Source organism: Triplophysa rosa, linkage group LG2 (assembly GCF_024868665.1).
Source record: "Triplophysa rosa linkage group LG2, Trosa_1v2, whole genome shotgun sequence".
NCBI lineage: Eukaryota > Metazoa > Chordata > Actinopteri > Cypriniformes > Nemacheilidae > Triplophysa > Triplophysa rosa.
In genome coordinates, this window is record NC_079891.1 from 31107318 (window position 1) to 31123281 (window position 15964).

General features: G+C 36.9%; 1 protein-coding gene across 1 annotated transcript in view; it reads right to left on the bottom strand.

Moving 5' to 3' along the window:
• The window catches only part of srrm4 (serine/arginine repetitive matrix 4), a 54243-nt gene that overhangs the window by 5280 nt on the left and 32999 nt on the right, over window positions 1-15964 (bottom strand). Inside the window, exons 3-8 of the mRNA XM_057361227.1 lie at window positions 8866-8958; window positions 8262-8333; window positions 8120-8146; window positions 7897-7947; window positions 5147-5227; window positions 1580-1718 (exon numbers count right to left, since the gene is read on the bottom strand). Coding sequence (XP_057217210.1) covers window positions 1580-1718; window positions 5147-5227; window positions 7897-7947; window positions 8120-8146; window positions 8262-8333; window positions 8866-8958 — 463 coding nt within the window. The remainder of the gene's footprint in view (window positions 1-1579; window positions 1719-5146; window positions 5228-7896; window positions 7948-8119; window positions 8147-8261; window positions 8334-8865; window positions 8959-15964) is intronic.

A 15964-nucleotide genomic window follows, 5' to 3' on the forward strand; every position in this document is an offset into this window, starting at 1 on the left:
TGTTTCAATTGAAGACTATGTTGGCAGTATATTTTCAACTTTCTTACTATAATACAAATACAAATACTTGAAAAAGATATATCATCAGAATGAATGTAGGTATAGTGATTCATCGATAATTATGCTCAAACTTTTTTGATACAGTTTTACGTGACACGACAAGTACAGACATTTAAGGGATAGTTCAACCAAAAATGACAATTCTGTCATGAATTACTCACCCTCAAGTTGTTCCAAACCTGTATAAATGTATTTGTTGGCTTGAACACAAAGAAAAATTGTTTGAAGATTGTTAGCAACTGAGGTTTCATATGGAGCACCATTGACTACCATAGTGGATTGTTGTATAACATGTTTGTTCTGTTGAACACAAAAGGTAATATTTTGAAGAATGTAGGAAAACAAACAGTACATTTTGCTCAACAGAACAAAGAAATGTATACAGGTTTGCAAGAACTTGAGTTAGAGTAATTCATGACAGAATTTTCATTGTTGGGTAAACTACCCTTTTATCCCCAAAAAATGTTCCCCATTAACTTCCCATAGTAGGAATAAAATGACCATGGTCAAGTCAGTGGGGACCATAGTATTTCTTTAAGCAGTTATCTGGGAGCATGTCGGTTTTGAATGATGTTTGATGTATGTATGAGTGGATGTATTTCGAGTGTGGCAGTAGGTTGTATGTGTCATTTTTAACAAGTATAATTACTGAGAGTGGAAAACACTTGAAAAACACTCTCATTGAAAAGTTAATTAACTTAAGTTTAAATTGTGTGTCAAGCGTGTGTGCAATATGCAAATGTGTTAAAACGCTAACCGCAAAAATAACCTCACTCCAAAGCTCTGCTACAATAACCATTATTGTTCCTTTTAAAAAGACAACAAATCAATATTATCCTGTTTTAATTCTATTTTAATCTTAAAGGGATACTCCACCCAAAAATGAAAATCCTGTCATGAATTACTCACCCTTAAGTTGTTCCAAACCTGTATAAATTTCTTTGTTCGGTTGAACACTGAGAAAGATATTTGGAAGGATGTTAGCGACTGACAGTTCTGGAGGATCATTGACTACCATAGTGGGAAAAACTATTTTGTCATTTTTTAAATTCTGTTGAACACAAAATAAGATATTTTGAGGAATTTAGGAAGGAGGGCACCTCTGACTACTGTTTTAATTTTCCCTACTATGGTAGTCAATGATGCCCCAGAACTGTCCGTTGCTAACATTCTTCCAAATATCTTTCTTTGTGTTCAATCGAACAAAGACATTTATAAAGGTTGGTAACAACAATATTTGGGTGGAGTATCCCTTTTACTGTGGCTAGCTTCAAACCAAATCCTACAGTTTTTGTAAAAAAATAGCAACACGCGAAATGATTCACGAAAAGTGTTTCTCCATGTGGGGAAAAGACACGCGGTTACAAATGCATTAGTGTGACAGATAAGTGTAAAATAACTTTTCTGTAAGCCTGAACGCCCATCAGCGGCAAAAATAAATCAATGGTTTTACAAAGGTCTTAAACAGAACAGGAGTGGGCACTGTAAGCGCACCAGGTGTCCCATCAGAAACACTTACGGTGCTCGCAGGAAAACGGCAGCAGCACTTAGATGAGATTTTACTGGTCAGCTTGATTGCCGACCTGCGTGCGTCGCCTCTGTGATCAGCTGATGAATGCCCACTCTCTGGGAAACTAGATTTTTCACAATCCTCAGATCTGTATAAACAAAGCACATTAAAGTTAAATACCTCGCTAGTCAGACTCAGGTGGAGAAAAAAATACATCTTTATATTCACAATAAATACACTATATTTTCATCAGCAAAATCTTCACTACGAAAGTAAAATTTAGATGCATCATGACTAAGTTCCCTTTTGAAAATGAGATACAATGTAAGTCCTTTATACTGCAGGTTAACATATGGTAAATGTCACCACCTGAATCACAGTCTGAAAGCGTGAGAATGAAGTTAAACCACTAGAGTCTTCTGTTTTAAAAAAGAAAATGAAGGTTTGTGTCCATAAAAGTAAGAAATCCACAGTAGCGTTATATGCATATTTTAAAATGTCTAGGTGAGATGTTAAAGCTGCAAAGTATAATTATAAATCTGTCCACGACAGTTAGGAAGTGTTTTGTTGTAGGGAATCCATTCAAAAATGAATACACATCTACACATTTAGCTTCAAATCTGTTTGTCTTGCACCAATAGAGCACAAAAAGAAATCTCAGGCAGGAGAAAAATACACTGACAGGTGACTAACGTTGTCATTTACTTAAAGGAGCAATGTGGAGATTTTAGCAGCATCTAGCGGTGAGGTTGCAAATTGCAACCAACGGCTCACTCCACCCCTCCCTTTCGAAGCACTACGGCGGCTCTCACAGGACAAAGTTGCCATCGCGTATGTGCTTCTTTGCCAAATGAGATAACGTATCTACGAAACGCGGTCTGTAGAGCAGTTTGTCCGTTTAGGGCTTCTGTAGAAACAACTTGGCAAATTCCATGTAAGTGGTGTATGTAGATAGAAATAGCTCATTCTAATGGCTGGAATACACTACAAGACTTTTAAAACCTGAACAGATTTTTTTTTAAACTAGACATCACACACTTGCAGACTTTTTGAAAGTTTCAGATAGAAACGCACTAACTGATCAAATCTGCAGACTGGCACAGAGTTTCTGCAACAAGTCCAGACTGAAAATCTTGGCAAAATCTGAGCAAAAGTGTAGGGTATTTTAGCTTTAAGGTAATAAAAACATAACGCTTCATTATGTAAGGTCTTTACACACCTCTGAAGACATAGTTATGTATATTAGATTGGATTTCTGTCAATAGATCCTCCAAAAAATACACACAGCATTTGTGTTCTATTGAAATTAAATTTGTTTGTAATAACACTAAATTGTGTGAACTACTCCTAATAGCGACAGAGATTCCATTTGCTTACATAATTGGCAACATGCAGATCCTTGTATAATTGTCCTCCACCATCGTCTAATTCCACCGATCTACACAAGCCTAAGGTGATATAAAATGGTTTCCTATGAAAGGACGTGTCAATTACACCAGCTCAGGACACAGATTATCTGTAATGGTTCTTTAGGATGTGAATAGGGAGTCACGGAAATGGGGACTGACGGCTATTGTTCCTAATGAAAGGCCCATGTAAAGCTTCGCGGCGCTCGCCTTCTATAATGATTTCGTCCTCAGAACATCCCTAAGAAATACCAAATAATGGAGAGATCAGTTAGGGATTTAAAAGCAATCATCTCCAGTTTAAGATTATTTCAATTCGAAACCTGGGCCAGTTCGGAAAAAAGGCAGAAATTCAGCGATGGATGCATGAGAGAGGCTTTTGTATGAAGGTCTGATAAAGTAATCAGTGCGGTGCCAACCAAAAAAGTGTTTTTCTGCAAATTTAATGCATGAAAAACCTTATGTCTGTGATTACCTTGATGTCTACATCTAACAGACAATGTGTTTTAATAAATAAGCGCTTGACCCAGCCTCATAAACTCCACTCATTTGCCTAATAAAGAAACGTAGGCCTACACTCCGATTTGTTCGTCATATACCGCTTGTACATCGGCAATCGGCAGGATTGACATTTATATGCTTTACAGACAACCCACGCGACGATTTACTATTAAATCCATCATTTTATCTTCCCGTGTCACTACACAGCGCTCCATCTCCACCTCAGACCCGTTTCCCCACAGCCCACTCCAAAGGGGCGCAACCGTCCGTGGGGGCGGATCTCAAATTTCATTCGCTTCCAGTTTTCATTGATCTGCACGCCAAATGTTGGGCATCAACTGTGAGAGGCAGATAAAAGAGTTTCCTCCATGTCACCTCTGCCTTTATCAGTCATCGCCAGAGTAGCACTGGACGCTCGCTGCAGATAAGATAAAAACCTGACTGGCCAGCATGAAAGCAAAACCGCCCTCGCTTTAAAGTTGCTGTTCGACCTTTAAGTATTTAGAAACTTCCGGATTCCATAAATGGAATTGATTTTAATTAAATGATTATTATTTATTAGGGGTGACCCCGAATAGTGGAAGATCCGATGCTTCGATAGGAGGAGCCTGATTCGACTACCAATCTCACAGTCTTATCTTCGCAAAGGTGTTATACAATGGGGATTTTGCCATTTTGGTTATATGGGCAGTGGCGTAGCAGACGGGCATGCAATGCGCCGACAAAAATATTATTTATGATGTAAAGAAATGGGACATTTTTAGGGTTGGGTACCGAAACCCCCGGCGCATATGAGCGCGAGGTCTGGCTATGACCCAGCGTGCGTCTCTCCGCCTCTTCAGTTCTGTGACACCGGTAAAGAGAAGCAGCACGTTCCGCACGCACCCGCAGATGACTCACAAATGAATGTGTGCACTGTTTCCAAACATTTGTCACGTACTGAATGTTTGGGAATATAAATATGAATGAACATTTTGTCTATAAATGCACGTTACTTAGACTGAACTCTGCGCTGCATGATACAAAAAAAAAATCAAGTAATATATCCAAAATCACAGCATATAAAGCAAACACGGCGAAGACTTTTGAAACTTGTCATTCTATGCACTGGAAGCAAGCGCGTCAGGAGGACGGAGTGCTCAGGAAAAAAGGTGAAAGTTAGTGGTAAGATACTTTATTGCATTCCTCCTTTACATGCGGTAAACAACGTAACTTTATTGCTAGTTAATTGGTAATGAACGTGCTGTATTCCCGTTTGTAAAAAAATATTCATTATTATTAAGTAGTTTTGAAAACAGTTTTGAGGCGAGATCTGGTCCAGTAAGTGGCACAGCATTGTTACGTGATGTTTAAGGAAAATGTACATTCATTTTATTATTTGTGGCTTGTGTTTTGAATATATGTTCCCCTGCATTTCAGATATTTTGCCTAAACACATTTATTTTGCACATTTTTGTGACTTGAATCTGGCTTATTTCGTTTTTTAAAATTATTTATTATAAAGGTATATTCTGTTCTAAACAAATTCTGTAAATTAATGTTTGATTGTTTTTTGGTGCATCAATGTGTGCTGCACTTTGCACTGTACCCTTGTTTATAACCACCTGGTGTACATGGAGGTACACGTTCAAACTTGCTATCTGTCAACAATTTAGTTATAGGGTCACACCTGTCCCTGTGTTCCACATAGGAGGAACTCCTGATTTCTGCTTTCCGGCGTCTGTGTCTGCGATGAGGGTGGCTCCTTGACCTGAAAGGTAACCGGTAGAGACAAACATGAAAAAAAAGATCTTGTATGCTGAGATAGCGGTTTCAGGGCTTAAAACAGCACCCGAAAAACCGAACACCACACCCATGTTTAATTTAATTTAAAACTATTGACATTAACAGGGAATGTACTGTATCTTACGGCAAGGGAGAGAGAGAAAAGGAAGCAAGGGTGAGAAAGAGTAATTATGGTGCCATAAGACAATGAAAAACATGACATAACACCCCGGCAAGACTCTGAGCTTTTTGTGCGAGTCTCTGAAGTGTTATAATTTAATGTGGCACATGTAAAACTGTGTTAATTGAGTCTGAAATGGAGACAGTTAAGTCACACGTTCAGCAGTTAAGTGCATATCCACATGAGATCAGATGGGAAACTTTACATTAAAAGTGCAGAACATGTTTAATGGCTTGTGATTTATGAAGGCGCTTTACACATACATTTTTTATAGCTTGTACATATTTTGAGCAGGAGTTTGATGTGTTTTTTCAACCTCTTAGTGCATTCAGTGCTTTTTTTGTATTGCACACTTGACATGTAAATATAATCCTGAAATGAGATGATGGTTTACAGCCTGTAATGGATGGCTTGAATATGAGACTTATCTTGAACACTGAATTGCCCGCTGGCCAACTTAAACCCTGAATACAGAGACGCAGACAAATTTTAAAAAACAAATTTTCATTTTCATATTGTGGCCATTCCAGTCCAGCGTCTGTTGAATTTCAACAAAATCAAACCTCAGGAGTGACAAAGTCCTCCAACAGTAATGTGAAAGACTGACAGCATAACAAGACACGTGAAAACTGTGATAAAAGCCATGTTATCACACAAAAACATTATTTTTGAACTTTTCCTAAAAACATGATGTACAAATATTACAGCTGTATTGCTTAAAAGTGAATATTATAAATATAATTTAGAATTTCAATTTGATAATATGAACTTATTTTATTTGCAGTATTTGAGCTTTTCTGTTATTTCAGACCTGTTTCTGCAGTTTTCATTTTCTGCAAATAAATGCAAATAGAAACAATATTTTTATTTAAAACTTGGAAATATTGTTAGTAGTTCACAGAATTAAACAAAAATGATAGTTTTACCTAAACACATACCTATGAAAAGTAAATTCAGAAAAACTGAAAACTAATTTTGAAATAGTCTCAAATTTTTTTCCACGGCTGTTTGTTGGTGATGTAGCCAGATTAATTCAATCATATTTAATATTTTTATTTGAATAAACCACAGGAAGTACATGGTTACCTGACATTTTATTTTTTTAGAAAGGCGTTAAAGTCAGTAAATTGAAAACTAAGGATATCAACATCTGAATATTTTCTAATTCAACACCGGTCATAAGCGACAGTAAACTGAAGTCAAAACTGTAAAGGTTGTGTAAACATAATCCATTTAACCACAGTTTAGTAGTACAAGGAATTTATAGCGTGTGAAAACATCCAGCACATGCACGAACCCTGATGATTTTAAGGATCAAAAGCCCAACCAGTCTCTCCTTCTCTGACTGTGTGTGTAGCACGCTAGCGCCGTGAAATTGGTTTATGTATCTGTTTTCTGGCTTTTTGCCTGTTTCAGTGAGAATCTGGTCTCAGAAAATACAGAGCCGTGCGCTGTCCTCATTCAGACTGAAAGGCCGCGCCGCGCTGCAAAGGGAGCCAATAACGGTGCTCTCTGAGAGATGCTGAGGTGCAATACAGAGTGACTGTCAATAAACCTTCATCTTATCTAGAAAAAGTGACTCCTTAGCATGAGAGGTCAGAGCAGGTGCTTGATGGTAGAGCATGTATTGAGTTTTTGGACTTGAATATAACTAAATAAACTGTTAGCGCTTGACAGTTTTTGGAAATGAGAATCTGGTCTCTTTCAGAATTGCTCTTTTTAAACTACAGGAAGCCAATTATTTTATGACATTCGGTTGTTTTAACATTTGAAAACTTTTCGCTATACGCTGCACTATATCCAGTATTAATGCTTTTGAATAAGGTCCTTAATGGCTTTCTTTAATTTCGCATGGCGTTTTAAAGCAAAACTTTCTTCTTTTTTCAGTTTTTCAATGGTTCTTATTTAGGTAATATACCAAATTCAGCCTGGTACCATGGTGCCCTCCTCGCTGGCTGCTTCCAAAAACAAAATCACACATGGCTAAACCAGTAAATGAATCGGTCAAAAACGCTGTCAGTTAAACACCTTAAAGGGACAGTTCACCCAAAAATGAAAATTCTGTCAACATTTACTCACCCTCATATTGTTTCAAATCTGTATAAATGTCTTTGTTCTGCTGAACACAAAGGAAGATATTTGGAAGAATGTCAGTAACCAAACAGATCTCATCCCCCATTGACTCCCATAGTATTTATTTTTCCTACTATGGCGGTAAATGGGGATGAGATCTGTTTGGTTACTGACATTCTTCCAAATATCTTCCATTGTGTTCAGCAGAACAAAGACATTGATACAGGTTTGGAAGAACCTGAGGGTGAGTAACGGATGACCATGATGATCATTTTTGGGTGAACTATTCCTTTAACAGAACTAATAATGCCAGAATCACAGCCACACAGCAGATCCTGAATACTTTTGACTAACATGTAAATTACATGTCAATGATTAAGTCGCATTTAAAAATGACCAACCTTCTTTTATGTTTTTTGTCCTCCTTCTTTTTACGTCTGGGACTCGAACCACTAAGAAAAAATGTAAACAAATCAGGCTTTAAAACAAGGCAAAATCAACCTGTGTGCATCTTTTGAACTTATAAAGTCACCAGCAATAATCAGTAGATATTATCTGTGTGAAAATCACATAAGAAAGCCTCTATTGAAGACAAGCAAAGTGTTAAATAAAGATGAGGTTTACTTGTGTCTCCCCTTCCTTGAGGCAGACCTAGAGCAAAGAGAGGCTGACTTTAGAGGCAGCGGTGACAAAACAAACACCACAGCAGCAAAGCGTGTCCAAAATAAACCTCCAAACATGACCCGAAGTGAAAATCAATCACTACCTGTGTCGCTTCCTTTTCTTTGAGCTCTTCTTCTTTTTTTTCCTCACCGGCGACGGACTGCAGGAGGGAGACCTGTGTGATCAAATGAAGCCACATGCGGTCAAAACACGTGCAGCATTTTGCTTGATAGTAAAGAGCCAAGACTGCAGATGACAGTATATGTGTTTGGAAGATAGGAGAAGCGTTTAAACTGCATGGGATTCAGTCATTGAATCGCCGAGAATACACTGGCATTGGAAACCCAGATGTCAGCGAGAAAACTGACCGTCGAAAATAACAGAAATGCAAATGCGTTGCCTTTTAAGCGTAACGGGAGCTGAGAACAGTTCTTCTGTTCAATGGCTCTTGTCATTACATTCATCATGTACTTGGATTGTTCACTAATGTGAAACTTTAAATCTTTTTCTTGATATACATTGTAGACACACAGCATGAATTTACCACTTTAATAAAGTGCATGGCCTATCGATCAAAAATGCACAGACACAATGCAGAAATGGGTGCTTGTAAGTGATACAGAAATCTATACACAAACACATATATGTCTTTTCAGTTTTGACCTTGCACAGTGGTCACACAGAAGTGATTTGTTTTCCAGACTGACCTGTGTCTCCTCCTCTTCCTTTCAGACTTCTTCCTCTTCTTTTTCTTCGCTTTAGGCATCGGCCGAGGGGAAAGATCGGCATCAGAAGACACACTGAAAAAGCAAAGGACACAGAACATAAGTCTCTTTCTGTTATACTCACTGAATAGGTCATACGGTGACAATTATTCAATAGTAGATGCTTGATGAATGACTAGACCGCACAAGAATTCATTTATTGTATGTAAAGGTCAGGTCAGAGATAGACATACATGGCATGATTTCTGAAAGCACAAACTGAAAGAAATCTTTTTCTTTAGCAATGGATGAAAGAAGACATACAGCTGTCTGTAACACATCTGAGAACATTCAAGTTCCCTTGCTTGATATGTAAACCGAAAGAAGCCCCTTTGAGTTCAAGAAAAGCACATTAGAAATAAAATGCATTGTTGATAGATGCTAGAACAGCGACTGCAAAGAAAAACTAACAAACTTTGAATCACAATTCATTTTTACTTGTAAGAACTACTTTTGGAATCTCAGTATGAACCACCAAACCTGGTCTTTCAGATTAAGCTCTAAAAGCAAAAATCACATCCTTGTTAACTACACTGTAAAAAATGATTCTGTGTCGTAGTAGATTTCATGAAATTAATTGAGTAAACTTGACTTAATACAATTGTGTTCTTGTTTTTTTAACCAAAATTTAAGTTAAAATTATAGAAATATCTTGGAATTCTAAATGCACAAATAATTGAGTGAATTCAACTTAATTTGATCATGTTCAACCCACTTAAAATTGTATAAAGGATCTTTATTTAATTATTTTGTGGTGGAACTACATGAATTATTTAAGTTAATTTCCCTAACTGAGCAGTGAATTTAGAGTTCCCAGCATGCTCTGCATGCGACAGCATTGGGAGAGTCATTTTTGTGAAAAAGTGCTATTTTATGTGCTTTAGAATAAAATGAAAGACTTGATAGTGTTTATGGTTCAGTTGTCTTTAAGATTTAGAAGATATTCTGTTTGTATTTCTGAGTTTCGTGGTTACCATCTTTCAGAAGAGTGGTGCTTGTGCTTAGGTTGTGGGAGAGCTCAAGCTGTTTGTTTTTTCACACAGTGAACAGTAATGCTGTACTGAGTCAACTCTCATCTTACTTGTACATCATATATGTTACAAACAATAATAAATGTTAAACTGAAGTTAAAAAAGATCAATAAGTTATCTCCAATGCTCAAATTAGTATTTCTTCTTGATTTTTTAAAGTTTATCATGTGACGTGCTTAAATATTTTAGGTAATTTTACTTGATTTATTCGTGGAATATTGTGTTAAAAGTATGCTTTAAAGTACTTAAAAATATTTTGTGTAATACTGTTACCTTAATTTTTTAAAGTAAATAGCTGTGTCATTTTTTACAGTGTACAGTATATCTTGTACCTATCACACTGTTGCACAACAATATTGTTACTATCGATACTATTGTCACACACATTCAGAAAAAATTCAACAAACTTATATGATTTACCAGGAAACAAAATCTGCAATGCTACCTGGCCCTAAAAAGACAGCACACCAAGGTAGATTACAGTATCGCTACACTGTGACAGAAAACATTGAGAACCAGCTTGACAAGGTAGAGGCACCATGGATAGAGACTAACTATTGAGAGACAGACAGACACAGAAAAATATGGCTTTCTTACAGGAAGTAAAACGTAGTGTCCACACAGAGATCAAAACAAAACTGAGACAGAGCTGCATTTTTGACAGAATGCACAAAATATACACAAGTCCAGGGAAAGTATTATCATAAAAACAGCACATTTCAAATTCAGACTATAAACCTAAATCGGTCACAACATGTGGGACAATAAGTGATCCCACTTACTCTGTTCATTTACCTGTAACCTGTAAATTCATGAATGTTTCATTACCGATACAAATTCTTCACCTGTCAGCCAAAAACATCTAAATTCCTAAAGCCAAGAACAGACACGGCACTCTGAAAAATAGGGATTGAAGAGGAAGGAGATAAAACAGACAGAAGAGAGAGAGCATCATGTTGGAACAGGTAGATGACAGGCCGTTTTAAAAATCAATTTACTTTTAGTGGCGTCAGTAAGAATGGACATGATGTCCTAGTGGGACATGTGTGCCATTTCAAATGCTCCGAGGTGTCACCTCAAAGGCATCTTTTTATGGCAATGACATTGAAGGGAGTATAAAGAGCGATGCCACACCGTACCATAACTGAGAAACTCCAGTGTGCATCTGTCAAAAACATTAACCGTATCATAGGGACCATTTCCCCTTGGAAATTATTACCAGGGACATTGTTTACATTTAGGAAGACATTTTACCCATTTTAAACATATGGTGTTTTTAAAAACACTTTCAGCAATATTCACCCCTGAAACTGTCAACTAAGTTGTATATAGAGGCACTAACTCAAAGTTAGTTTGGTTGAAAATAAATTATCATGAAACACATCCAACATTAGAGACCATTAGAACAGAAGAATTACTATGGGCAAAAAAGTGCATCACTAGAAAATTTCAAACAGGGATGTTACACACGAACAACGCATACATATACAGTATATCACATTCATAATCACAGTTTATTACAGCACAGGGTGCAACGTTTGTTATTTTGATTGCAGCCATGACACGCCACTTAGTCCATCGGGAGAGATTAACAGTCATCTCCAATCAATGTGGGCGTAATACGTTTTACTCAAACCACTAATATTCCTGATTCAAAACGAAGAGATGAGACAAGCCGAACAAGTTAAAGGCATTTTCTAAACTAATTGCAAAGGTTAAAAGTCCAGCCCCCAGAATGAAAAGGATTTATCTAACATAAAGACCAAAAAGCGGGAATGAGCAAATACTATTCCCACTGTCCCCATCTTATTTAGCCACATCAAGTAATGTCCTTCCATCACTTTTAATCCTTTGAACCCATAAAAATCCATTAGACGATTAAAAATCCCCCAATCTGTACCATTCAAACACAGATAAGGCCCATGGAATGGAAGAACTGACCTCTATGATATTTTCAAAGGCAGATTTTCTGATAGTGACCCAATTAATATCAAAGAGACTCAATTTAGCTCACTACTAAGTTGAAAGTGTTCTGCAACCATAGAATCTTGTTTTATAGGAACAAAAAAACACTAATTATTACAGCATGCATCTGTCTGTGAATATCCCTTTGCACAATACAGCGAGCACATGAAACCCCCACAGCCCGCACAACACCCTACGTTCCCACTTTATGATATTTTGGCGGTGATATTTTAGTTCAATCAGCCTGTTTAGAAACCAGCAGAGTTATTATCGTATTATAGTTTTTTAGTTTTATTCATATTTTAAATGACCTTTTATCTTTAGATTTTTAGTTTTTGTGTTAATTTTAGTTAAAGTTTCAGCAAGTTTGGTACATGCTTTTGCATCATTTATTGGTTTATTTTTAATGTTGCTATATAAGATTAATTCATTTTTATTTTAGCTTTATTTTAGTTTTTGTTTATTATCATAATTTTACTGCTTTAAACTTACTTCAGTTTATTTTTGAGGCAACATTTCAGTTTTTCCTTGAGTTAAGTTTTTCCAACAATTTTTAGGTCAATATTTGATTTGATTTCAATGAACAGGAACGTTTTCAAAGTTTTAATTTTAGTAAAATAAAATAACCTTGGAAACCAGCCTGTTTAACTCCACATAAAAGGCGAATAAAGAAGTGAATAAACGCCACTGCGTCAAGTGACATTCACCTGACAGCAAGCGACGAAATACAAAACGCAGAAAAAAACATGACAAATACACATGACTGATGCAGGTCAAAGTCATGGTGGCAGCAGCAATGAGATTTCCTTCTTGTGGCACATCGCTACAGCAGGATAATAATATTTCATAGACACAGGAGAGTGCTGTCCGTGACAGTCGATGAATTACAGTGTCGTCGCTTTGGCTTTACTCAGACAGTCAGTGATTCAGTATGAAAACTGAGAGGAGACCATTTAGGTGGATCTAAACACAGACGGTGGTTTAGCCAGGCAGTCTGTGTGGATGTACGAGGAACGGGCGGCACACGAGGGTGAAAAGCTGTTGGGTTTGATATAAGAAGGCAGTTCATCCAGCCCTCTCTGCATTAGCAAGTCTAAAACACATTAGGAGCTGATTAGAGGCAAAGCAAGTGCCATTTGTGTTTAATTTGGAACCTTTGTCTCACATTACAGTCTTTGCGCAGAGGCACGCACACACATTGGCATTACAACGTCTAAGATTTTTTGCAGTTAATCTTGTTCCTATTGAAAGGGTCTTTTTAGCAGAGTTTATAAACAAAATTTGCTTAGTGAAAAATATGGAGAAGGGCTACCCATCCTGACAAGCGATCATAGTGCCAATGAATCTATAGCAAAACATCCTATTTCATTTCAAAATTTACATTTGGATTTATGCATTTGGCAGACACTTTTCTACAAAGCAAGTTACAGACCAATATTATACATATTTCTCTTAAAACATAATCAGTGTAATTTTATGTAACGTGTAACGTTACAAATAAAAATAAAACTCACGTATGCTCACGAAAAATGCGACCTCCGAAGGACGTAGCCTTTGAATTGAGACACAGCTTATGCATTACCTTTGAGTTTGTTTGACATTTTTGGGGATATAAACACTCCACAAATGCTGATTAATCAGGGGCATAAAAACTAACACTACACTACAATGAATAAATATTTGTCAATTTATTAGAAACAGTCATTTTTGTATTGCACTAAGAACCATGTCAGAATACAAAAACATCCAAAAAATAGATTTCATTTTCTTATTTCTTTCTTTCAGCATGTTTAAGAGAGGACTTGTAAGACTCATCTCACCAACATATAAATTGTACTTTTTTTGCTGTATTGCACCTTATAACTGACAGGATGATAGGAAAATTATGTGAAATTATTAAATAAAAGGGATAAGAAGGGAAAACAGGATTAGGAATTTGTGTACTGCTGCTTAATGCGTCTAAGCTTAAGTGAAAACTAGACCTTGCTTATTATTATCAAAAGCTCAGGAACTTGTGCCATTTTTATGTTAACATAATGACTGCTGCCAAAACTGTGACACGATTCATGACTCAAGACTGTCACTTCGACCGACGGTGTTCCCTTCTGTGTTCTCAGTCCGTAGAGGGCATTAAAAAGCAACACATGACATCCCAATGCTATCCGACAACTTTCATTCACACTTCAGAATGTCAGCAATCTTAGCAGTGTTTCCCCACTGTCTTCTAAAGGCTTTCCTTCAGTTTCGGTTGACCTTGAAGGCGCACAGGTGACAAACACGCCCCTAATGGCCACCATCACTTCAGCTGTCAGAAGGAACAGCACAGAGAGGGGCATCCTGCGAGTTAGACCGAACGCTGACACACACAGGAGAATATTCAAGGTTAGAGAGTTAAAAGGCTGTCAGCATTGATAATGGACATCTCACTGTGAACTTGAGCATGGTTTACACTGGCAGCGCTGTTGTACCGTGGAATGATACTTAATCCCTTGACAAACGAATCAAAATAAGAAGCTTAATATTGTTTGTACAGTGGTTAACTAAAAAACTGCATTTAAGAGCCAATAAAGTACCTTCTGTACCTGCAGACTAAAACTGCTGTCAGAAATGAAATTTTTTAACAGAATGACTTTTAACCATAGACTGTATAAAACATGGACATCGTGTCCGTGACGTCACCCGTAGGTTTGTGAAGAGCAATTTTGAAGCCTAAAGTGGGCGGAGCCGGTTGTCGCCATCCTGGCAGCGCGTTGCTCCTGGATAATCGAAAATGGGCAAAGGGGCTAGTAGCGACCATCGACTGTAGAGACAGCAACATTAATCCACCTGTCACTCAAGCGGCCACGCCCTTAATTATGCAGAATTTTAAGGCTTAATATAATTTAAACAGATGAGTTACAAAAAAATCAACACCTTACAGTTGTCATGAAGGGCAAAATGAGCTATATAGACCAAAATCTTTCTGTACAAGGCTGTAAACATGTTTTTTTTTCTGCTAGAAAGTTGGGCATTTTAACATGGGGCTCAATAGGCCTTTTTTAGGCTTCCGTGTTTTCCGAATGCGGAAGAGTCGTTAGTTGTGTAAAGACATTTCCGGCAGTATGTACACAAGCGCTATTGCAAAGAGAGACTAGACAATTGTAGCCCAATCAACGAAAATTAAGTAACATTCTAAAGCATGCACAATTATTTAGACCAGGATTTGTTTTACACAGGATGTTTCTCTCCAAACAGTGTTTAAAGTTTTATTTATAATATTAATAAAGCACTGCTATGAAAACACCCCAAAAAATAGAAAGGCAATTAACTCCAAAAACATCCTGGGTTTCAAAATTACGCTTTAGAACGCTTCTGCATTTTCGTTAAATGGGTTACAATTGTCTAGTCTCTCTTTGCTATAGAACTTTTTCACTTTTTTTTACACAAAGTGAAAATAGAGACAGATGTTATTTACACTAAGTTTAAATAGCAGTAGGTTCTGTATACACTAAGTGAAAATAGCAACATTTCTTAGCGATATACTATTTACACTAACCGAAAATAGCTGTATTTTCTTTGGATTAGGTAGAAATAGTAGTTAGATGCTATTTACTTATAAATAGTGGCAGATAACATTACTATTTGCACCTCAGTATTGTTGTGCATAAAACATTATGCAATAATAACAGAGTGTAAATCATTATATTTATAAAAAAATATTTAAATGATGGCAACTTATTGAGATATTAAAGCCCTACACCTACCCCTAATCTTACTCTAAACCTAAACTTTATGAATAAAAATGAATCTTTAAGTCTTAAATCAATTTTATTGAAAACAAATGCTTTTATGATCTGTAAGGTAATAGAAAAAGGTTAAAGAGCGTTTTCAGCGAGAGGTGGATTAGAACCCCAGTTTCCAATGCCAAGCTATACAAACTTTACACATTATGCCACTGGAGTCGCCATTTGAAATGCCCTCGTTCTTACACGTTCTCTATTCTGATTACATATTGGTGGGCGGAGCTAGTGCAAATAGTCTCTGCCAACAAGGCGGGCTATTTGTAC